This window comes from Trichoderma reesei, assembly GCF_000167675.1.
Source record: "Trichoderma reesei QM6a unplaced genomic scaffold TRIREscaffold_2, whole genome shotgun sequence".
Lineage (NCBI taxonomy): Eukaryota > Fungi > Ascomycota > Sordariomycetes > Hypocreales > Hypocreaceae > Trichoderma > Trichoderma reesei.
Genome location: NW_006711149.1, coordinates 751,303 through 774,564, shown reverse-complemented (window position 1 = coordinate 774,564; position 23,262 = coordinate 751,303). Strand labels below are relative to the sequence as shown.

At 53.0% G+C, this 23,262-nt stretch overlaps 8 protein-coding genes across 8 annotated transcripts; 4 read left to right on the top strand and 4 right to left on the bottom strand.

Moving 5' to 3' along the window:
- Positions 1-65: 65 nt before the first annotated feature.
- TRIREDRAFT_55422 (uncharacterized protein) lies at positions 66-956 on the bottom strand (the record flags this gene model as incomplete). Its single annotated transcript, XM_006962066.1, has 1 exon — positions 66-956. One exon carries the CDS (start codon positions 954-956, stop codon positions 66-68), a length of 891 nt encoding a protein of 296 aa, XP_006962128.1.
- Positions 957-5,865: 4,909 nt separating this feature from the next.
- On the bottom strand, positions 5,866-6,612 carry TRIREDRAFT_103653 (uncharacterized protein; the record flags this gene model as incomplete). The annotated part of the gene is made up of 4 exons (XM_006962065.1): positions 5,866-5,868; positions 6,075-6,257; positions 6,463-6,504; positions 6,565-6,612. The coding sequence occupies 4 exons, from the start codon at positions 6,610-6,612 to the stop codon at positions 5,866-5,868; spliced, it is 276 nt and encodes a 91-aa protein (XP_006962127.1).
- Positions 6,613-7,536: 924 nt separating this feature from the next.
- TRIREDRAFT_74765 (uncharacterized protein) lies at positions 7,537-9,322 on the top strand (the record flags this gene model as incomplete). Its single annotated transcript, XM_006962270.1, has 3 exons — positions 7,537-7,658; positions 7,718-8,619; positions 8,681-9,322. The coding sequence occupies 3 exons, from the start codon at positions 7,537-7,539 to the stop codon at positions 8,992-8,994; spliced, it is 1,338 nt and encodes a 445-aa protein (XP_006962332.1). The 3' UTR covers positions 8,995-9,322.
- A 483-nt stretch (positions 9,323-9,805) lies between these two features.
- TRIREDRAFT_103651 (uncharacterized protein) lies at positions 9,806-11,303 on the top strand (the record flags this gene model as incomplete). The annotated part of the gene is made up of 4 exons (XM_006962269.1): positions 9,806-9,855; positions 9,908-10,467; positions 10,508-10,570; positions 10,636-11,303. The coding sequence occupies 4 exons, from the start codon at positions 9,806-9,808 to the stop codon at positions 11,301-11,303; spliced, it is 1,341 nt and encodes a 446-aa protein (XP_006962331.1).
- Positions 11,304-14,063: 2,760 nt separating this feature from the next.
- Positions 14,064-15,076, top strand: TRIREDRAFT_21468 (uncharacterized protein; the record flags this gene model as incomplete). The annotated part of the gene is made up of 2 exons (XM_006961920.1): positions 14,064-14,469; positions 14,538-15,076. Exons 1-2 carry the CDS (start codon positions 14,190-14,192, stop codon positions 15,074-15,076), a joined length of 819 nt encoding a protein of 272 aa, XP_006961982.1. The 5' UTR covers positions 14,064-14,189.
- Positions 15,077-17,134: 2,058 nt separating this feature from the next.
- Positions 17,135-19,674, top strand: TRIREDRAFT_120114 (uncharacterized protein; the record flags this gene model as incomplete). Its single annotated transcript, XM_006962268.1, has 5 exons — positions 17,135-17,224; positions 17,304-17,490; positions 17,619-17,813; positions 17,866-18,058; positions 18,123-19,674. 5 exons carry the CDS (start codon positions 17,135-17,137, stop codon positions 19,672-19,674), a joined length of 2,217 nt encoding a protein of 738 aa, XP_006962330.1.
- Positions 19,675-19,716: 42 nt separating this feature from the next.
- Positions 19,717-21,309, bottom strand: TRIREDRAFT_120113 (uncharacterized protein; the record flags this gene model as incomplete). The annotated part of the gene is made up of 1 exon (XM_006962064.1): positions 19,717-21,309. The coding sequence occupies one exon, from the start codon at positions 21,307-21,309 to the stop codon at positions 19,795-19,797; it is 1,515 nt and encodes a 504-aa protein (XP_006962126.1). The 3' UTR covers positions 19,717-19,794.
- Positions 21,310-22,203: 894 nt separating this feature from the next.
- TRIREDRAFT_55067 (uncharacterized protein) lies at positions 22,204-23,075 on the bottom strand (the record flags this gene model as incomplete). The annotated part of the gene is made up of 4 exons (XM_006962063.1): positions 22,204-22,395; positions 22,447-22,501; positions 22,561-22,745; positions 22,809-23,075. 4 exons carry the CDS (start codon positions 23,073-23,075, stop codon positions 22,204-22,206), a joined length of 699 nt encoding a protein of 232 aa, XP_006962125.1.
- Positions 23,076-23,262: the final 187 nt, after the last annotated feature.

Sequence of the window (23,262 nt, the reverse complement as noted above, 5' to 3'; positions counted from 1 at the left end):
TCCCTTCTGCAGCAAGTCCTCGGACCCATTCCCCAAGTTTTGCGGGGTCTGGTGGACGGTGGGATTCATTCATCGCCCCAGAACAACGTGTCCAAAGGCCGTGAAGGTTCTGTAGGCACATGGCGGTTCATCATCAATGTCCGTGGCGCCGGCCGGAAGACCTGCACAGGATCTGCAGGCCGAGTCCAATAATCATGACAAAAATCGCTGCACTCGTGGTTGCTGAAGAAGGAGTCAATCCCGTCGGGCCCTAGGTCCGTGACACCAAACTCTCGGCGTCGGGACAGGATGACTGGATCGGAGAGGACGATTTCGTGTTGGTAGACACCACCTTGGAGGTCGCAGAGGACGTAGAAGCCACCGGTTGCGTGGTAGCTGAAGTGGCTGAGGGCCTGCATCGCCTTGCCCCAGGCTGTGGACTCGTTGTTCCAGCCGGTGTTGCTGTTGAACTTTTGGTAGTTTTGGATGTAGGGCTCGACGAGCGCCTTCTGGCCTACCCACTCCTCCTCGCAGTCGTCGTTGAACGTCCACACGCAGGGTACATTGATCTTGACGTCCTTGTCGATGACGCCCAGCTGATTGAACCGGTTTACAATTTCGAGCGCCTTGTCAACGGCCACTATGTCGTACTTGAAGTAGTCGTCCGAGAAGACGGCTCCCGCCTTGAACCACTTGGCCACGCAGGCCTGTTTCCGGCGAGGACCGGACGTGTAGCTCCCCTTGGCCACCAGTCGAAAGGATCCTTCGGCAATGGGGTTCCTGAGCGCGTAGTACGAGAGCCTGGCGTCGCTGGAGGAGTTGTATCTGCCCGCGTCCGACTCCTCGACGGGGAGGTCTGGGAAGCCCTGGACGCAGTGGAAGCAACGGGACAGGCCGACGCCCTTGGACCATTGGTGGCCTGTGTAGGAGGAGCGCGGGAGGTAGCGGTTGCAGGCTAGGCAGGCGCGGCGAGGCATTGGACGAGGTCAATTGGAGTCAATTTGGGATCAAGCTGGATTGCAGGTTGATTCTACGTAAGTAGGTAGGTATGTACCATAGTAGTATGTAGACGCGGGTTGCGATGGATGTCTTGGGCGTGCCTGAGGCAGCTGCGACGGCCAGCGGGAGCACTAGCAGGCACTAGGTACCTGGTAACTTTGATGCCTTCCCCCCATGTTACCTTGCTCTTCTTTTCTTCTTCTCTCTACAGACTGTCTGCTCGCCAACGGACAATGGAACTCAACGATGAAGCATCACTGGCAAGCATTTGGAGTATCAAGAAAGATATACAACTAACGAGTAATCACAGGCTCAGGACGATCAAGGCCCAGCTGCACGTGCTGCAAGCGTCCCCAGCTTCGGCTCGGAGACAGCTCGTAGCTCCTACGAACCCCGTTCCCGTGCCTGACCTACCTTGATGGCCGCTGGTCCTATTTCGGCCACACTCTGTTCTCGACTCTTTTGACGTTTCGCCACCTTCAGTCCCTTTCGAGCTGTCACGGCCGACACCGTCAAGCCACGATGCCTCGGATCTCTTGTGCGTTCCTGGCTTGAAATCGCCAAGAGCAGAGAGGCTCTTCATTGTCTACCCAGTGACAACAGCACGTCTCTTCGATCCTGGGGCTTTTCGCTCCATCTCCAACCCTGCATTGTCACGGCCAGTTGTACGGCAACGCTCCATGCCAGCCTGGGCAGAGCAGAGCGAGGTCGCCAATATCAACCACCCAAGCTGACACGGAATTCGGAGTTCCAGAGCTCCCTCACCAGCTCGAATGCCTCCGGTGCTTCTGGTCCATGCATTTGCCCACATGCTTCTGGAAGCCGAGTCACAGGCAAAGAAAAATTCTCCTAATTGCATCATGGCGAAACGGAAGCGCTCCCACCCCCACCGTTATCTCGCCTTTCTCTCCTCTTCTCTTCTCATCCCACGCCAGAAAACACGCCGGTTGAGAAATTTTGACGATCCACACCCGGTAGGCCCTCAAAGAGGCTGCCTTGTACCTGTGGGGAAAGAGTACATGGCTGGAAATCCCCCGATCTGACTCCACGTTTTTGTAGAGACACGCCTCTTCAACATTTTTTTTTCTCTCTCCCGCCCCAAGCAACCATTTTTCCTCGTTTCTTTTCTTTGGCGTTTATTGCGCCCACTTTAATTTTTTTTTCTTTAGGCTTCACGGAGCAGGGGGAGGGAGCAGCAGGCAGCCTTATTTCTCCTTGTGCCTTATGCACAAGTGTGGACTCGGCTCGAACTGGCCGCGGCCATGTCATCATCGACTGTGGCGAATGCAGACAACGCAGAGCGGGCGCAAGCAGGATGAAGTCAGTGCTGCAGAAGGGCATCCGAGAGACGGGTTCTAGCTGGCTTCTGGACGCAATCCTCGAGCTCTGCTGTGTGCGTCCTTACTCGCGCCCAACACACAAACCTCGCTAAGCAGCGCATTGAGCTGTTCCAAGGCCGTGGTGTCTTGGCTGACCCCAAGCTGAGACGTTCAAGCCTCTTTGTGGAGTCTGTGAGCTTCTGGGGTCTGCATGGGGTGATGGTTCGAGAGGGACAAAAAGCGCTCACGACCACCGTGCGCAATCTGGCCGATACAACCCCTACGAGCACTGGAGCATGAGCATGGGGGCAAAGGTCCAGACGATACGGAGTACTACTAGTAGTACTCGTACACACAGCAGCGGCCGACAATAATACGATTACGCCTGAAACCTGCTGGCCTGTTTGTGGCATTGCATTAGGTCTTGATGATTTAATCATTGCCCTGGCAATCGAAAAGCTTACGAGTACAGACTGATTCATGGCACGATCAAGTCCATTGTTGACGACTTGGCCCAATATATGACGCAGCTGATTAGCACATCCAAATCACCAAGCTGTCTCCCGAACACCAATGAGGGAAGTGCGGAAGGGCATTCCCCGTTGCTCGCCCGTTATCAGAGTTACCAAGTGCTGAGTGAGATAGGGACTGCAAAGTTGCGCCGAATTTCCCCATGCTTGTCTCTAATAACACGGCGCATCCCGTCCACACAACCGTCAACGTGGTCCCCCATGCCAGATCGACGGCTAGCACTCACAAGTGTGCTGCGGAGATAACAGACCTCTGGCGACTAAGCACGGGGAGACAAGCAGCAGACTGGTATTATGGCTGATGAGGCTGGCGTTGCACGTCTTACGGTGCAGAGGTTCAGGCATGTGAAGCTTGTCTAGCGAGTGCCGTGAGTGCTGGACGTCAACAGGCAAGTTACGTAGCATCGTCATTCTTCGGAACGCTTCTTCCCTCTCGGACGTTCGCGGGCATACTTGATCCTTGCAGCGTTTCAATTGGCCCTTTTGTCGTTGCCCAAACAAGACTGACAGCACCCAACCTACATCCGAAAACATGGGTGAAATACGCCACTGTCGGAACGCCCCGATTGGATTGATGAGGCCCCATTGTTCGACGTCTCGATCCGCGATACATTGCGGCGATTGATATAGAGCACCGCCTGCATTGACTGCTCACATCGTCCGCCAATAGCCATCGTTCAGCTGGCCGCAGTGGTTCCGATGGTCCGAGAATGGACCTTTGATAGCACCATTGAGTGGTACGACGTACGGAGACTGTACAAACGACACAGGTCAAAGCCAAGCTGCAACATATTCTCAGCCAAAGCCAGGGATCTTGTATGCTTGTACATTCTGTACATGCTTGTACATTCCCCATAATCATGCAGTCTACGACGGGAGCCTGCATTCGGATGCGCATCTTCCGCATCCGTGGGGTTGCAGCATTGGCCTGGGCCAAAGGGGGAGAGGGTGAACTCAAGCACGGATAGTCCCACGGAGATCGCCATTGGTCCGCTATTAGCCACAGGTTTGCGATAGGCGCAATGGCACCAACTTCAAGACCAAGAGAGTCTGGGGTTGGTTACATGGTCGTTGCATTTGTGGTGTGGGCAAGCCAACGTCTATTGGCACCGATAGACGATGGCGACGCTGGACGTCGCCTTTCGGAATCATGGGTCGTGCTCTTGACCGGTGAGACGTGATTCCGTTGGGTGAGGCTCATGGAGAACCATGTGCCGGCTAAATTGTGATGACTTTGGCTCTGCTTTAGCCGCAGTAATCAGTTGTTGGGCTTTTTGTGTCCCTTCGTATGGGAGAATAGGCATCTTGGGCCGGATAATGCGTGCTATCAACGGCGAGCGGGAGGTGCCAGTCAGGCGATATTCACCAAAGAGATTGCTATTTTTCCGATGACGGGAGGACGACTCTCGATCCCGATAGATTAGGATAGAGTATGCCTGTTCCGTGCTCCATGTGGTAGTATGTCTGTGCACACCTGTGGTGTTATCTGCTCCCGGGTCGGTCTGGTTTGGCCCAAGTAACTGCCGGCATTGCTCCAAGGCTTGACTATATGGATGAATACTAGAGGAGGAAGATGGGCCGCTTGGATATATTGATTCATGGGGCGTTGGTCGCGTGGTTTCAGGAAACGAGGAGTGCTTCCTGATTTAGTCTCTTCGGCGAGAAACTCCTATAGTACGGGACTGCTATAGCCTTTATTCGACCTTGTTCATGGCTATTTCTTGGTACTACTGCTCTAGTGAGCTTGACAGGATAACTGGGCTATCCGTGAGGATCGCACTCGATTGACTAGATGACATTGTTATTACCCGGGTACATGGATTATCTACAAGTAGACACCCAGCCTCCGTGTCCGAGCAATAACGCGAGGTATGGGAGCTTTGACTCCGAGGTGCACAGTAATTGGAGAACTATCCCAACATGTTCCTCAACATTATCTTGTGAGGAGTACTAGGTAGTAGGTGTAGGGAGCTCATAGTCTCTGGGGTATTCTGTCACGGGCTTGCTCTCAGAGCTATATTGTTCGAGTACACGCTCGGGACAGACCTGGATCCCATCTCAATCAATTGTGTATGCCCGTTAGTTAGGTATATTCATCGTCATGATACTTCGTCACCTGACGACGATGATCGTCGGCAGAAGATGAGATACCATAGCAAGCGGTTATTTGTCATGCCAGTAGCTTTGTGCCTACCAGTTTGCCAAGCACATTTCTCGCTGCTGACAATATGGCCTTGATGGGCTGGAGGTCCTGTCCTATCTGAAACGTGAGAGCTACTCTCTACAACATGAATTTAGCCTATTATTCTTTCACTCGGTGTGTATCTTGCTGAATTAACATCTTGTGCTAGCCACAGTCGCTTGCTCTTGACAATGGCTCTCAAGCTTGGGGCTTTTTACTTGGAGATTAGTCGCCTGTTTGTTGGATCAGAGGCCGTTCTTTTGACGACAGTCATAGGCATCTTTACCTGTAAAGATGGATAAGATGGATACAGTGATGAACTTGACCTTTTTCCATCCAAGTAGCACATGAAGTAAACATTAAGCATGTTTCTTTAATTTTGTAGGGGTCAATGCCTGAAGATTATTACTTAAAATGCTTCACATGCTCGAGCAATTCAATGCCCGACTCGGATTACATCTTACGCAAGACGGCCGGGACGCCCACGTCGCCCCTATTCCCGCCGTAGGATATGAGGAGCATGAAGTTCCTAGGCAACAGCAACACGCATGCCCAAGCTGAACATGGTAAGCGAGATGACGGCGCAGATGAGCCGGTTAAGCCAGGCATACATACATCTGTCATATGTTGAATCATGGAGAAGATTCTGCTTGCCACGGCCTTCTCATGATGACCGAGCAGAACGAATCAGGCCGCGGCGAGAATTCTCATAAGGCGAGAATCAGGTGCTTCCATTATGAGCTTAGATATCAGCACTGATTATATGACAGATTGCCATCACACTAGAGTCTGCAAGGTTGGAATGGTGATTCGCAAATCATGGATCGTTTCCATCGAAAGTAGATAAAATGAACCTTTACTATGCAATAGTAAAGGTACTATGCAATAGTAAAGGTACTATGCAATAGTAAAGGTACTATGCAATAGTAAAGGAAGGTGGTGGAATAGAAGGGGGAAATACCATGCCAACAAGAGCAAAAAGACGGACAGCAGCGGTTGTCGAATCAACGTCCTTCACCGGCCACCAGCCTCGGATCGAAGATTACGATATACCGCTATACTTACCGGCCAGCTGTCCGCCTTCCGGTGAACAGTTCTGGACTTTTGGTATATATATCTTGTGCCGTGGTTTGGGGCTGGCTGGCGGGTGGTGGCAGCTGTAGGCAGGCCAGGGGTTTGGCGGTTAGGTGGAGTGGCAGTCGGACTGGCAGATGGCGCGGAATGGTGGAGCTTATGAGAGCTTGGGAGCTGTTTCTGAGTACCGAGTCGGTTCTATGTTCTGAATGTAGGATGTTTTGGTTCTCTTGAGTTTCACTTTGGCTTTCATGGGTGGGTATGAATCATGATTCTTTGGGCTTCTTTCTACATGATGGGTTTGTTAGGCTGTGTGTTCTGGAAGGGCAACATGAGTCTGTTCAAGAGAGCTTGATGAGATATCTGTTGTATCACTCACTTGCCCATCAAGCTTGAAAGTGATCATGATATCGTAAAGTTCCTATGATCTTCAAGTTCAGGGGTGACATGACATGATCAGTTGAACGAGTGTCATACATACTGACAAAACCCAATTGTGAATCAGCAAATAACAGAGAGTTGAGTGCATTTTTTTGCTCTGTGAGCATGACATTGTTGTGGGATGGGATATAAACATGAGTTGGGGGCACAGCAGGGTTTGAACTGGAGTGTTGTGAGGGACGGCGACTTATCACCATCAAGACTGGCGCAACGTTTGACGGCAAATTGTACAAAACATCAGCCCCGATTTTTACAAGTCAATTTAAATCTACCCCAGGACTCACTCTTGATCAGATAATTCTTTGAAAATACTGGATAGACAGCAATTTCAGCCTCGGAGTAAGATGACGTTTTGGACCTCCATGAAAACGAGATACAGATATACAGGGTAAGTAGTTGCTCCCTCCTAATACAGCTCTTACATAAGCCAGAACACACAACATCAAGCCACAAACGCGCCACAAAGCTGATGCTTCAGCTCGGGAAAGTCGCCTCGTCGTCTGAACCTGCCAATTTCCTCAGTCCGCCGGAAAAAGCCAAGACTCACGACTGTCAAACTTTGAACGACAAATTGCACCTCCACTGAATCAATTCTTCTTCTTCCGACATGCAAGATTGAATCTGCGTGTCGTTTGAGTTCTTCTGCATCAATTGCCGCGCAATTCAGAGGTCCGGAATCGATAAGAAAGAAAGAACCTCTTACGAGATTGCTTTTGACGGGTGAGTTTGCCAATCGTCACATTATCCTGGTCTTTCATCTGTTCTCTGGCTACAGACCCTGTCGCACTTAAAAGCCTGAGGAAACTCATATATTTGGGATACTCTCATCGCTTTGACATGGCAGCATCGTCAATGGCATGATCAATCCCGTCATTCATGAGAGATGATTCGCCCGTTTGCATCTCCATGTACCAGCCACTCCTGGCCAATTGCACATCATGCCATCCAATCTGATCACTCCTTTGAGACACGGTCAAGTGCTGACAGACCTTCATCCAGGCAATAATTCACAATGACTTCTGAAGCCCCCTCTCAAGACGTCGCCGCCCCAGAAGGCACTCCCAATGCCGCGACAAACGGCGCCGCAAACGGAACCGCATCGGAGAAGAAAGAGAGGAAACCATTCTCATGGGCGTAGGTTGATACACGACAAACCCAACACCATCTTCAAGGTGCTAACACAATCTGTCAAGTCAACCGCATCCCATCTTCGTCATCGTCCTAGTAGGGCCCGATGAGGAGCCCTTTGGCCTCCAGAAGGACTTCCTCTGTGACCGCTCCGAATTCTACCGCAAGTATTTCGAGGAAAATGTCACAGAAAAGGCTCTGGAGCATATTGTGAAACTCCCAGATAGCACGACCGAAGTATTTGGCCTCGTACAAAGCTTCCTTTACACCGGCAAGATCAATGGCGAAAACTCCAGCGTCACTTCCTACGAATGCCTGGTTGGTCTCTGGAACCTGGGTCACAAACTCGGCATCAAGGGGCTATGCGAGCATACACTAGAGGCCATGGTGGAGTGCCGACGAACCACGGGCCGGATCCCAGCGACGCCGCTTCTCATCCAGGTCTGGCGAGACACGCCCGAGGGATCGTCTATTAGAGTCCTCTTGCTGTCTTGGGCTGCTGAGTACATGAGGTCTTCAGACGCACGGGCGGAGTTTGCCAAGTCTCTACCGCAGGAGGTGCTCAGCGAACTCGTGGTGACGATGAGCTCTTTTGAGACGACTATACTCCCAGCTCCGGCTCCTACTGCACCTGGAACTGTCACTGGGGCCGCCGCCCCTGGGCTCCCTTCAAGTGCTATCAGGTCGACTCCTGACTCTCTTTCGGCAGGGCCAAGGAAGAATGTCCATTACCTAGACGAGCAGCCTGACGAAGAAGCCCTGGGCGCAAAGAAGAATAGACGATCCATTGGCTTTGCAAGCGAACCGAGCTCGGCCCGCAAGTCGCACCGCAAGCCTGGCTCTTCCCCGCCATTCAAACCACAGAAGCGACGCTCGAGCGCAGCCATGTTGGAGGGTAGGACCTTTTCAACTCAGCAGAAGCTAGACTTTTGTGCCGATCTGCTGAACAGGATGCTCTCTGGGCCCGGTAAGCTCCCCGATGCTCTTTGCCTTTATCCCCTGTACATCAGTCAACTGACTCAACATAGGCTTCTGGACGCGGCTCGTTGGCCCTTTTCGATCGCCAGTCGACCCCGCGGAAGACGGCGTGCCGGACTACTTTGAAAAGGTCAAGAGACCAATGGACCTCAGCACAGTGAAGATGAAGATGGATCAGAAGGAGTACGCGACCGAGGAACAGTTCCTTGGCGACGTGCGGCAGATTTTTGAAAACTGCTTTACGTACTGGAAGAAGGGCGATCCGATGTGGGCGGCCGGCGAGAGGCTGCAGCGCACGTTTGAAGAGAAGTACTCGCACATGAACAAATGGATCGCCAAGCTGGGAGGCGAAGAGGGCGAGTAGGATACCACTGACGCCGATCCTCGCGGGGCAAAGGGATGAGAGTCGCCTGCAAGTCCGAAGCCGTCTGTGAGAAGGCTTGACGGGCCTTGGCAGGGGACTGGGGTGGTGTCTATACAGGCCGCCCGAAGCTCAAAGGATCCGAGTTCTGTTCTGTTAATCTGTCTTTGGAAGGTTTTCTTATCACAGAGCCCCGGCTGTTAACGCTTGGAGGCTTGTTATGTTGTGGGAGCAAATGTAATAATATGGGACGTCTCAGAGCCATGGGCGAAGGAGAAAGGTGTAAGATTAGGATTGTATCATTAATGCAATAAAGTGGCTTGATACCTAGAATCTTGGCTTGTTGACTGACTTGCAGATGAAAATTTGATGCGGATGGCGATGGTACAAGTGAGATCTTGATGAGAGAACGGCTTCTTCACGCACATCACAAGCAGCACATTCACAAGGTCTTCTTCTTGTTGTGATGCCAAGACTGAATGGCCCATGACTGCGCACGAGTGATGCTAAACTTCTACTTCGGGGCACTTGAAGCATCTGCTAGTTGACACACTGCTTATTGCGTTGTTTCATTTTCATTGTGGAATACATTGAGCCTGTTTTGGGATGTTGGCCTACAGGTGACGCGTGCGTTGAACTCCATCCGATCCACTGTTCTCAACACACTGATCTCAAGAGTAAGGTCGTTGTTCTACGGAGAAACAGTGACAAATTATGAAGCCAAGTGATGAGAACATTATCCTTCAAGCTTTGAGCAAGGCCGCTCGAGGATATCTGATTCAAAGCTCTCCTCTTTGCCATTACCCAGTGCATCATGTCAAACCGACAGCCATGGAGCCAGTCAGCCACCCTCAGCTCACCAACGTGAGCAGCGTGATAGACGAGGACCGCCACATACCATATCACCTATCTCCAGCGACTCTCAGCCCAGTCCACATCAAGTCCAGCTCAATAGGGCTGATCCTGACATTCGCGCGGCGAAGGTCCAATTCAACTTGCCTGGCTGTCCCAAGAGAGTCCTCCTCGACGTTCAATGGCACCCAACAAGCAGAAGCGGTGCGTTTAGATTACGGACAAGGTCCTCTTCGACCATTAACAATCTCGAGAAAGCCATCTTTATCTTAATCTTCTCGGACAAGGTTCAGCATCTTTCGCTGCACCCGATTTCCGACCCTGTCCAAGGAGGCCACACTCATGTCCTGCATTTCGACTTCAAGTCACCCCCGACCTTCGTCTCCCCAACCAAGAAACTGGACGGCGTGTACCCCGATTCCAACGAGACCATCAACTTGGAAGTTCTTCTCGAACTTGGCCAACCTCCCAACATTGGATCTCCCACTTTATCTGGCGACGGCCGCTACGGCTTCCACCACCAAGACGAACTTGACCGTGCTGGAGGACATGTGCAAAGCCTTCGAGGATGCCAACGGCATGCATTCAATTCTGTCCTGCCTCATGATCTCGACACTTTACAATGTGAAAGGCGGTTTCCCTACTACACCAACCCAGTTTCCAGATGCTAACCCGCCCGACTATGCCTCGTCGCGGAAACGTCCTGCTTCGCATCCCACTGCATCGCGTAAGTGCTATCGACCTTCATTGTCATCCTTCCTTCTCCGTATGGCATTACAAACGGTAACCCAGAACCAGGCCCGAGACAGCGTCCTCGCCTCGATAGCCAAGCCAATTCGCCTCGTTTCCACGCCGACCAACACCAAACAGGCCTCGACCGGTTCGAGGAACTGAGTCGGCGCATTGACACCGTGGCTGAGCAAATGGAATCGTCCCGCGCTTCCACGGATGCTCGTCTGCGATCCTTGATAGAGAGCCGTACGGACATTCAGTCACAACGGCACCGGACATTGACCGATGAAGTCGACGCTCAACGAGCTCGGTTTGACGTTGTGCTAGCCAGGTCCGATACCCGTCTCCGATCGCTGACGGGTCAGGTCGACTCCATGCGAGCGCTTGCAGAAACTCGGGCGTTGCACCTCCAAGCCTTGAATGAGGGACTGCGTTCCGACCTTTCGAGGCGACTCGACTTTCTGACGGGGCAAATACAAAGCCAAAATGCCGACTTTACACGCCTGATCGATTCCTTGGCGGAACGAGTAAGCTATCTCGAGGAGGACGTCCGGTCGACCAGCGATCTCGTCCGCCTCAACCAGCGTCGTCTCCACAGCGTAGAGGCCGAACTTGGTAGTATTCTCAACCGTATAGGGCGTGGCGACATTTTTATTGGAGAGGATCTGAATCGACATTCGAGAAAGAGGATCCGTCGAAGCCCAGACGCCTCTCACGACGGAATTTGAGGCAAGATCGTGTGTCATATTGCAAACATTTCGGAGTTGATATAACGGCAGTAACAGCGGCGAGATGACTGGCATTGGATAGATTGGCTTTGTGTTTTCAGGCCTGTAGAGAGGGATGCTAACGAAGCAAATGTAGGTTCCGTTGATATTGTTATCTGTGTCTAAAATTATTGAACTTGTCCATTGTTTGCCACAAGCTTCTGAAGGCAGCTGTCCTCTTGTTAGGGGTCAAAGACGGGACATGTCTGATAGTGCCCTGCCTAGGCCTCTTGCTGGAAATGTAGTAACTGCTTAAAGCTTTGGTGAACACCAGGTATGGTTGTGCCCCCTCAAAGCAATCAAAACTTGCATGATTCGAAGACATCTCTAGATGAGGAGGTCTTGATACTGCTACTTTTGTGCAAACAGCGCAGTAGAAGGGATTCGGTTGAGGCTGTATTAGTATGGCTCAACAGGATCAGCATCTGCGGACTAGCATCTCAATCGCTGTTTCTGAGCAGATGCCGTAATGATGATGTAGGATTGTGAGGCATGCGACAGGCGTGACTCGAGTTGACGGTGAGAGGCTGGAAAAAGAAGGATTGAAATATGTATCAGCTCGGTATCATGGATGCTTTGGCCGATCTCTTACAATGGCCGAGATCGATAACTGAGACTTTGATGGCGCAAACCGTCAGCCCTGTGCTGCGAGTGCTGTAGCAAAGAAGCTTACAAGTACAAGCAGAGGATTAAGTGACGTAGCAGTTGGTGCTTCAAGGCGTGTCCTCCCATATCACATTCCAAACACCACGTTGGTTCCTCCGTGCTTTGGGATAGCAACCCGATGGATGACCACGTGTCCGTGAGATGAGGAATGCGCCGTCTGTCATGTAACGCTGCTTCTTGTGCCTCAAGGCTAAGTATAGGGTATTAAAGGCTCATCTATATCGCATGTGACATGCGAATATAGGCTCCCTTCATAGTTTGTACCATATGTATTCCCTTCAGACTTCTCAAACGAGCTTCTTCTTTTCTCTCTCCCTGGTCTGGGCACGCGTGCTTTGTCAGAGATTGACTGACTGGGGTAATGTATGTATTGGGCATAGTGAGACAACACGTGAAGCGGATGGGAAGCAAGCATGAGTTTGGTGTGATGAGAGCGAGATGCGGCAATGTAATGTCGGATGTGGCGCTGATCTGGAATCTTCACCGGACGACAGCCCTGCAAGACGTATGACGAGTCTTTCGGCAGCGGCCACGAGAGATGATTCTTTTCCTCACAATCGCTACTACGAGTAATACTATTACATACCTCGTGGGAGCAAACAACCTTATTTTTCCTCTGCTCGTCGTGCATGACATGGATGAGGCGTTTAGGTTCACGGGCGGCTCCCCCGTTGACGCTGGTGAAACCACGAGCCGGGCGCCATGACAATGGACGATGGAAACGGGCAAGCAGCGCGGACGATGGGCTCCGGATAAATGAGACACCGGGATCCAATGTCGTTTGCCCTGGATTGTGCGAGGTGATGCTTGGACAAGCAGAATGAGCAAAGAGAAAGGCGAATGCCCCGACTCGGCAGTTCTCCGCAAAATGACCGATGTCGCTTAAGCAACCCTCGAGGGTGTCTCATCACCGCGATCTCGACGGCTGCGAGAAGCACTCGAAGAAGCAAAGAGGCCTTTCGTCACCGACAAGTCGAGCAACGCACGCGCCAGAGAGCGCCCCCTTTCCAGTACTACTGCATCCGCTTGCTCCAGAGAGAGAAGCCCACAAAGAGGAGCTTGAGAGTCGAGCAAGACAGAGACAGAGGGTGAGAGAGAGAGAGAGAGAGAGTGAGTGAGTGAGTGAGAGAGTCAGTCAGCCCGTCTTGAGCCCATCCAGAGGTGGAGTCTCACAAGGCCAGGGCGGGAAATTAGCAGCCAAGGGCCAAGCAGACCAATCCGTTGCGTCCATTTGCGCTGGCGCTTGCTGAGTCTGGAGCGGGTTGAGGCGGCTTGGGGTGGCTTGACTCTTGTGCCTGGGACCTTGCAGATTCGGGCATGGGTGGGCAGGGGTTCTGCTGGACCTTTTTAGCCTTGGGTCTGTTGATTTATGTACTACAAGGGTGTTGGTGACGGGGCTGGAGGAGCTGAGCGGCGACGGGCGGATTGAGGCGCGAGTAAGTGCGGACGAGTCGAGAGTTGGTGATGCCCTCTTTTTCTGCGGTCTTCCGTGGCGGAGAGCACAAGGTATCAACTCCTTAGTATGCAGGTCGAGCAGGTCGAGAATCGCAGTAACCGAGGATGAAAATAGTAGACGAAATCACAATACAATGCCTCAGGTAGCCTTGCCTCGTTTCGTCTCGTTTCGTCTGCGTCTTTGCCCGTGTCTGCAGCGTCGCCTTTTGTGCTTGTTCCTAAGCCTACCTTACCTATTCCTTTGCTTGGCTTCTCCCCCTGGGAAATGAGCGATTAGAGAGCCAGACAAGCAGAAAAGGAGTCGCCGGGGGGGCTCCATGTCGAGCCCGCTAGGCCCAGGCAGCACAGACCGCTCCCCGTGCCTAACAGATGCGACCTGACCGCGGTCCCCTGGCCAGCAGCTTGGCGGCAATTGGCCTGTTTGCGCCGCCCAGGGATCCCCCCCTGCTGCCCTTGTTTGTCTCTCGCTTCCCTCCGCATCTCGAAAAGCTTTTTCTTCTCTTCTCTTCCCGTCCCCGTCCTTCGCGTCGTCTCTTGCAGCTTCTTCCCTCAACGCTCCTTGAACCATCGTAATTCCCAAGAGTATTCTTCAATACTTGTTCCGCTCTTTATCGAGATCGCCTTGCCTTTGCGCAGCTCTTGCCCTCCTTTTCCGCACCTCGCACGCACTCTCGCGATAATAATCAACACACAGACGCACAACGCGACAAAACAAAATCCGTCAAGATGCTCTTCAAGACCACCGCCTCTGTTGCCCTCCTGGCCTGCGCCGCCCATGTCGCCGCCGAGCCCAAGCCCTACCGCCTGGCCATGATGCCCGTCCTGGGCCAGAGCCTCGCGCGCCGCAACACCAACGGCTACCAGCCCGAGCTGTCCCAGTGCAACGACGGCAGCACCTGCTCCGAGGCCTGCGGTAGCGGCTATGCCGAGTGCCCTTCCAGCGGCAAGGAGACGCACTGCTACAACCCTGGCGCGAACCAGAACTGCTGCGCTGACGGCTCTGGCAGTATGTGAAGCCCCGGGACGCGCGATGTTGTGCCATGTACGATGACTGACCAGTGCTTGCTCTGTTAGACTCCTGCGACGCCGGCTACTACTGCACCCACGACCACGCCCTCAAGACCTGGTGCTGCCCGGAGAACATGGACCTCGCTGCTTGCGCCGCTGCTTATAGTGTAGTCGGTGGCCTCGAGAGCGCCACTCCCACCTCGACCAGCACCTCGAGCGCCCCGACCAGCACCAGCACGACTGCCGTCACCACGACTGCTGCCGCCACCACGACCAGCACCACGGAGGCTCCCACCACCACGGCTGCTCCTACGACGACCGCTGCTCCCACCACCACGGAGGCTGCTACCACCACCGAGGTCGAGGAGACGACGGCTGCTCCCGCCACCAGCGCCGGCTTCACCAGCGCCTGGGCCGGCCACAACAGCACCATCACTGCTGCCGTCCCCAGCAAGCCTCACCAGAGCAACACGCCCATCCCCCCTGTTGCCTCCGTCGGCACCGGCGCTCCTCAGCCTCCCCAGCCTTCCACCATCAGCGGTGCTGCCACCACCAGTGCCAGCGCCCTGCTGCTGCTCGCCGCTGGTGTCATTGCTCTTCTGTAAATGTTTCGTGACAAGAGTAGAGACGTGGTATCAATACGTCGGGTAGCCAAAGGGACCGTCAAAAGTCCCCTTGCTGAGCTCAGCGCAGCCACGAGGTTACGAGTCTTACGAATAGCGTCAAACATACGGGGTGGGCTGTCTTTTTTCTATTTCCGCGTTCTGGAGAAAGGGGAGAATTTTGTGGTTTGTCTTTTTTTCAGGGGGCATCTTCCTCGGGTTCATCTCCTTTTTTATTTTCTTGTCATAATGCATCTTGTGGTTTTTCTAATCTTGTTTTCAAAAGTGCGATGATTCCCCTTCGATAGTTGTTGCAATCTCCATTTACACTTTTCTGGAGTTGCGACATTTTTTTGTGGTATTGTGTTCAGGAGGGTTAATATAGTCTGGTGAACAGAGGAAACAAGGCTTTCGAAATATGTGTGACTGCGCTGGTGAGAGTTGCTTGAAATGCCCATACCCCTATTGCTCATATACTCTGCTCTTTATTTACTTGGGTCTGGTAGTAGTAGTTTTTTTCTCCCAAGGAGAGTATTTCCTTTGTATTCCATCTATGCAGTCCCCTTTATTGTCTGTTTCGCTCGTGGTTTTGTTGTGAAGCACCAGTTCTGACTGACTAGTCACCTACCTAATAGAGCACCCAATGTGTCGTCATCTCTGTGCCTCACATGTCGCCGAGATCTGTCGTCGAAATAGAGAACTCGATATGATATCATACTGAAGACGATCCATGTCCCTTCGTATTCCCACGAGCGCGCACGCACAGATGCAGATGTGGCTGCAGCAGATCCGGGCGCGCGCGAAGATCGTGGGGAAGAAAAAAATAGGGGGCGAGCCAGCGACCAGGGTGGGAACACGAAAACACCAACCGCCACGCCGAACGCAGGGGAAGCTGTGCAGATTTTTGGAGATGTGAGATGCAGCTCACACAGCCACCTCCGCATTCTTCTTTTTCTGGTTTTGCTTGTCTTGGGTGTTTTACTTGCGTATTGATTGGTTGTCACTTGCTGATTAGGGAAGATGCAGGGCGTGGAGGCACAGTATGGGACTTGTTCGCCTGCGTGGGGAGGATGCACTGTGCTGTGCTATGAGGACAGGTGGGGAGAGAGAGGTGCGAGGGGGAGATGTGCAGATGGGAGGCGGTTGTGTGCTTGGGGCCAGAGGGGGAGGGGGGGGTAGAAGGTACATGGAGGGCTAGTCGAGAGGCTTGCTTCAAGGTGTCTTTTGAATTTGCTGGAAGGTCACTTCGACCTACGAGCACAAGCCCGCCGGCAGCGTCGATGGGAAGGAAGGCTTGCTTCGAACTTGCTGTGGTACTGGGTGCAGAGTCGGGAGGGAAGGTGTGTGGTGGTGGGTGGTGGCGTGGCAAGCTCTCCGTATCAGGGGGAGGGAGAGGTGGGTTCGGGTACATATCTCACTGTACCTCTGCAGGTAGGTGCTGCATGGCTTTGGGCATTCTTCATTGAGAGGAAAGGCGAGTTTATCATGCTGCAGGTCTTGCATCTTGAGCGGCGAGGAGTCATTGCAGAGTCATCCATATAAGAACGTTCGACCAAAGGCTGTCGCAGCCTCTCCCGCTCTGTGGCTTCGGAACAGCGGCACTAGAACGTTCTTGCATGGCTAGTGTGAGTCACTGGCCGACACAACCATTGCTCTGAATTGACAGTGCAATTCGGTTTGGTTGGTTCAATGACTTGCAGTGGCGCCTTGGATCTGAGCTGGCCAGATGGGGCCTCACTTTGAGAGCCAGTGCCTGGCTGCTGGAGAGAGAGTCAAGTGTACCTGGAATGAGGGGCATTCTGGATCTGGGAACTTGCCGTGGGAGGCTTTTCGGTTACATCATCTCGAGATTGGGATTCTTCTTCCACCTTTGCAAGGCTAAGACTGTCTGGCATAAAGGGCCAGTTGATGCCCCCTTTGGGTTCAAGCTCTTGCAGATATAACTCGAACCGTATTGGCTTAGTGGCATCATTATCATCACCACCCAATCGGTCTCTTTTCACATCACATTCGCCCAGCGCCTTGTCCCCATCACGAATCGTTCCAACTCTCATCGCCAGAATGACTTCAATGGCAGCCGAGTCCGTGGCCACGATTCTCTGCACGGCAAAGCAGACTCGTTTCAACATTGATAGCTCCAACTACCGCGAAGTTCGTCAAGTCCAACCCTCAATTATTCCTACGATCCTCTATTTCCACAATGGCTGAAACAAAGAGTTGAGGAACATAGCTCGACATTGATGGCCTCAACATCGTCGTCACTTCTGGCGAGAAGGCGTCCAAATCCGAAAAGTCATCTAGCAAATCAAAAGGCAAAGCGAAATCAGATGGCTTGGAGATTCTTTCGAATGCCAAACTGCGGCTGAAGGAGGGTCAGCGGTATGCCCTTGTTGGGCGGAATGGCACGGGAAAGTCGAGTAAGGAGCCGCGACCCCTGCACATGACTGTCGAGAAGAGCATTGTTACACTTTTTTTTTGATTTTTTTCCCTTTTCCGATTGGATTGCGGCGAGACTGACTGGGTGTGAATCCGACTTTGAATGTAGCGCTGCTCAAGGCTATCGCGCAGAAGCTCATCCCAGGAATCCCAGAAGACTCTAGGATTGCGCTGCTGCAGCAGACGAAGCTTACCGAGTCCGAGGACGATAGGACGACAGAGGAGAGCAGTGGCAAAGGCAGTGTACTGCAGGAGGTCATTGAGCGTGCCACGGCACGGAGCGTGGTTGAGCAGGAAATCAAAGGTAAATCGCTTCAACTCGCCTCTGCTGAAAGGGTCTTGCTGACAGATCCTAGTTCTCTCAGAAGCTGTCAACGCTTCGGATCCCTACGCCCCTGTTCGAGCTCTGAGAAACCTGAAGCACGGAAAGCTTCAGCAACGCCTCTTTCTCGTCGACAAAGAGGCCAGACTTCGAAGCGGTGCCCGGGGACTTCAGGCCAGGAAAGCTCTGGTGGCCTTTGAAAAGATTGTTGCAGATTCGCAAGCCCTGTAAGTTTGACAAGAATAATAGTCGCTCACCCATCTCGAGATTCTGATGGCAATTTGTATACAGACTAGATCAACCAGACGATGAAGTCTCCGCCGAAGCCCTCCAAGCAGAGACCCAGGAGGCAGCCGACATGCTCGCAGATCTGCAAAGCCAGATCGAACCGTCACGGCTCGCTCAGATCGAAATACAAGCTCGGAACATTCTCACAGGTCTTGGTTTTACAGAGGCATACTGGGAGAAGCCTCTGTCCAGCCTCTCCGGTGGCTGGCACATGCGGACTGCACTGGCCTCGGCTCTGCTTCAAGAGGCTGATATCATGATCCTCGACGAACCGACCAACTTTCTAGATTTACTGGGAATCGTCTGGCTGCAGCGATATCTCCTCTCGTTAGCCGACAAAGAGAAGCCCCCTACACTGATCCTCGTCTCTCACGACCGCGACTTTATCTCCCTCTGCACTGATCTCATCATTCTCAAGGACAAGCAGCTCACGTACTTCCACGGCGACATCCAGACCTACGAACGCTCCCAATCCGAACGTCGTCAATGGCTCACCAAGATGAAAGAAGCCCAAGACAAACAAAGAGCTCACATCGAAAAGACTATAGCTCAGAACCTCAAAGCCGGCAAGGCAAATGACGACCAGAATAAGATCCGACAAGCCAAGTCCCGGCAAAAGAAGCTCGACGACCGCTGGGGCATGCAGGTCAGCGCCAAGGGCACCCGCTTCAAGCTGAATCGGGATCTCGTGGGCTTTTTCCTGACGAGTCGCGAGGGAATTGATATTCCGCCCGAGCAGAGACCCGTTGTGATTTCACTGCCAGAACCGCCTGAGCTGAGGTTTCCAGGGTCGCTCATTTCACTGGAGAAGGCTTCGTATCGGTACTCTCCCAAGGCGCCCCTGATTCTGCAGGATGTTACGCTTACTGTTGGGATGGGCGACCGGATCGGCATTCTGGGTTTGAACGGGGCGGGCAAATCGACGCTCATCAAGCTGCTCGTCGGAGAGTCCGCGCCGACATCTGGTACTCTGACGACGCATCCTCGTCTAAGGATGGGATACTACTCGCAGCATGCAGTAGAAGAGCTCAAGAACATTGGCCGTTCCGAGCAGGGCATTACTTCACTGGCCCTGTTTACAAAGGAGGTGGAGGGGGCACTGAATGAAGGTGAGATACGTGGTTTATTGGGGACCCTGGGACTGCCTGGCCGGCTCGCATCGGACGTTCCCATTTCCAAGCTTTCTGGTGGTCAACTGGTGCGGTGCCAGCTGGCGAGGCTGTTCTGGAAACATCCGCAGTGTCTGATCCTCGATGAAGTCACCACGCATCTCGACTATGAGACGGTGACGGCTCTACGGGAGGCACTGAACGAATGGGAGGGCGCCGTGGTGCTTGTGAGTCACGACAGGTGGTTCATGCGAGGGGCCATTGAAGGACAAGTAGAGGATGACGGCGATGACGACGACGAAGATGACGACGAGGAGGAGGAAGCGAAGCGGAGAAGAATCGTCTATCGGCTGAAAGGGGGAGCATTGACTGAGCTCAAGGATGGCGTGGAAGGATTCTCACGCATTGTCGAGAAGAGGGTCAAGAACTTGTTAGAAGGTCTATAAAAGGTCTGTGAAGACATGGTGAAAAGGGGGGGAACTGCATATCAAACCATATACCCTCATCTATTCCAACGGCTAACTGAACCTGCTGTATTCCAAAATCTCTATCAATCTCCGAACGTATTACTCCAACTTGCTCGGCAGCACCCGTTGATCAACTAGAATCTTGAATCCGCTCTCCTCCTCCTTTCGAACAGCCAACTCCCCCCCCTTTGGAATGTCCACAATCGTCCCATCTATACAAACCTTGCGCCACCTCTCGTCGTCTTCAAAGACTGTGACCCTCAACTCATCCACCTCCTCGTACCGCAGCTCGTGCCCATCATCCCACTTGGCACCAACATGCTTCCCCCCATCATACGCCTTCATCATCAACTCCAGCGTCCTCTCCCCTCCCACGGGGCCAAAGTGCACCAGCCGGAGCTTGCCATCCAACGGCTTGCTCGCGGGCGAAATCGTAAACGTGCGCTCCAAGTTGGAGAGCGGCGTCACGAGGACATACGCGTGCTCGACGCCGTCGAACCTCTCCCATTTCGCAGCAGAGGGGTAGCGAACTGAGACCTGTGCGCTGTAAGGGTGGGATTCGCGGAGGAGCTCTTGGGCGACCATGCCGAAGCGCTTGTCGCCGTGGACGCGGTACTCGGGGGTGTCGCTCTCGTAGACGATGCTGGAGTGGAAGCCGTAGCTTGCGACCACTGCGCCGAAGAGATGCGAGACTTGGGTTTCCTGTTTGGTGAGGTGCAGGGCTTTGCTGGCGTCATTGTCGTCCTTGGCGTTGTCGTCGTTTGCTAGGGATTCCTCTGTGGTCGTAGGGGTGAACTTTACGATGCGGGATCCGGGGGAGAAGGATGCGCGGAAGAGAGGCAGGTTTGCGGACACGCCGTTGAAGAGCGTTCTGAGACCCAGCACCAGGGGCAACGCATCTTCCGTCTTGCTGCCGCCCTCGGATGCCCAGAGGGGCTTGTGGAGGGAGTGGAAGAGGGCGTTGCCTGTGCCCAGGGGGAGAAGAGCTAGGAGTAGTTGTCGCTGCTCAGACGAGGAGGACGAGGCGTCGTGGGGGACGCTGTTGATGAGATCTACGATGCCGCCGTCTCCGCTCAAGAGGACAATTGTCCTGAATTGATTGCTGCCATCAGAGCCGCCGATTCTTCGCGCAAAATTCCGGACACTGTCGGCATTTTGAGTGATGAGGATGTTTGGTGATTCTCGGCTTGGTTCTTCAGGAGAGTGTTCCTCAATCACATCCCAAAGAGGCCGCAGCACATCCTCCCAGAATTTCAGCGACAAACCAACACCTGATTTTGTCGACACGACGATGTCAACGTCTTGTTTCCCCTTTACAGGTCGTAGGTGGTCAGGCAGGCCTCTGAGGTGGTACGGCCGGAGGTCATTGGGGACGGCATCCGCTGACAGGAGGAGCAGCCGGAAGGGATTCTTTGTATTCTGGGCGTCTTCCACCAGGAGCGCTATTATGTAGCCCGGTTTGGGGCTGCGAGATTTTGAGAGATCGAGGACAAAGACTATGTTTTGGTATTTTGCTTCGTCTTTGCCATTAGAAGTAGTCCAGGAGATGACGCCGTCTGAGGCGGAGACGGAGGCGGCATTTGTTAACCCCGCCTGGGGCGTTGAGGAGCTCATCAAGATCGCTAAAGACAAGATAATCAAGGCAAATGAAAGATATGAACAGACTATACAAAAGGTTGAAGACAGGCGTTATCCGACCAAGATGAGTTTTGAGGGTGTAAGACAGCAGTGGCCTTTAAGCAGATGCGCGAAGGAGCTCGATTATAAATACCTGTGGTACGGGTTCAACGCCGTGATGGCTTGTCACACTTTTGGCAGCTTATTTCACGGCTCGGCTGGCGCAGCGCCATCGCACGCGATCCTTTGCTGGTTCTGCGTGATTCGTCACTGATCCTTTTGGTGGGGTTTGGTCGATGCTACGATGCCTTGTAAGTCATAGTCTTGGGTTGATTTGGTGAGATGGGGTTGAGCAACACTCCAAGTGGGCACGATGCCGAGCGTATCATCATGAGCGTATTGACCAAATTCGTCTTTGACATGACTTGATATACAGAGTGTCCATGATCACACGATTCTTGCCCTTGTTCCTGTGAACTTTGTGGTCCGCCACATTGCTTTACATCCGCGGTCGGCTTCGTATTTGGTCTATATGCTTTGACTACCATCAAAAGATACAAATAGAGCCAATACAGCTTGTAGTGTTGAAGTACGATTCTGTGTAAGTTGACTTTCACCAACTCATCGTTAATGCGTGAGCTATCTGTAAGGACGGCAGCAGCTGTGTCAGCTGCCCAGTTGCCACCAAGTTCTGTTTGCTCCCCTTTTTTTTCTTCAGACAGCATAAGTCAGTTGCTCAATACGACGGGAAAACGCTGCTTCATCTTCCGATTGTATGCATCAATCATCTTTTACCGGCGTAACGATATGTTCGACCGTCTTCCACCACTTCATCCACCAATTCGCGAAAACGTCGCATAAGAGGCTACCAAGTACAGCCCAGAACACCCATCATCCCCATTTCACGCCGAAAAAGGTCACAGGCTTCTTCCCTGACCGTGCGGCGGCCGTGTCTGCATTCTCCAGGTAAATCCTCTCGTGGCCCTTTACGTCCACAAACAGGTATTTGTACTCGTAATCGCTCTGACCGGGATGCTTGACCATGTGGCATTGCACCACTCCGTTCGCCAATGGACCCTCAACCTGAGAAATATAAGTATGTATATGCCAAGGCCACGGCTCGGAAAGACTTACGTAGAAGTGCATCTTGAGATGCTGGTTGCCCTGAGCGTCCATCGTTTCAGTAGACCTGTGGAAGCCGGGTAAGTGGAACGTCGTGCCGGTTAGGGTATACTCGAAATCGCCTACGTGATGGGTCGTGCCCTCCTCCACTTGTTAAACGTCTCGTCTCCATGGGCCTGTATCTTGTTGGCATCACCAAGAAGCTCGAGGCATCTGTAGTCCTTCTTGATCATGTTGACAGCTCTGTTGAACTGATTCGTCTTGCTCTCGGGAGAGAAGACGTCAGTCCACAAAAAGTACGCAACGCCTCCCTATTCATCAAACAATCAGCCCTGCAGCCACATACTGATCCAATCCACCACCTTCAGACGTACCGTACAGACGAGGCCGACAATCACCATGCCAAAGTTGTAAGACTGCTGCGTCGCCCTCGCCGCCTTTTCAGCGCCGGACAGCTCGCTCCATGGCACAAAGCCGGTATCGTTGAACGGCGTCACGCTCCTCCGTTTCGCCTTTGGCGTCGCCGTGGTTCCCAGGCCGGTCGGAGCCGCAAAGCTGCGCGCAAAGACAGGCCGGGCGGTTCGTGCGAGTGCGGATTTCGTGAGGGTTCGGATCGCGGGGACGGAAGTTGTTGGTTTCATCATGGCGGCTCAACGGCTTCCATCTTCCCGAGAAGCTCGTCAGGATGGAACAGATCGGGCAGAGAACAGAGAAATCGCAAAAGCAGTTCCTCAACCCCTCGAACAAATAGTTAATCTTCAACAAGGCAGACCGAAGCTTCCCGTGCCAGCAATATTTCGGCATTCTTGCGCGACACCGCCCGCGGCA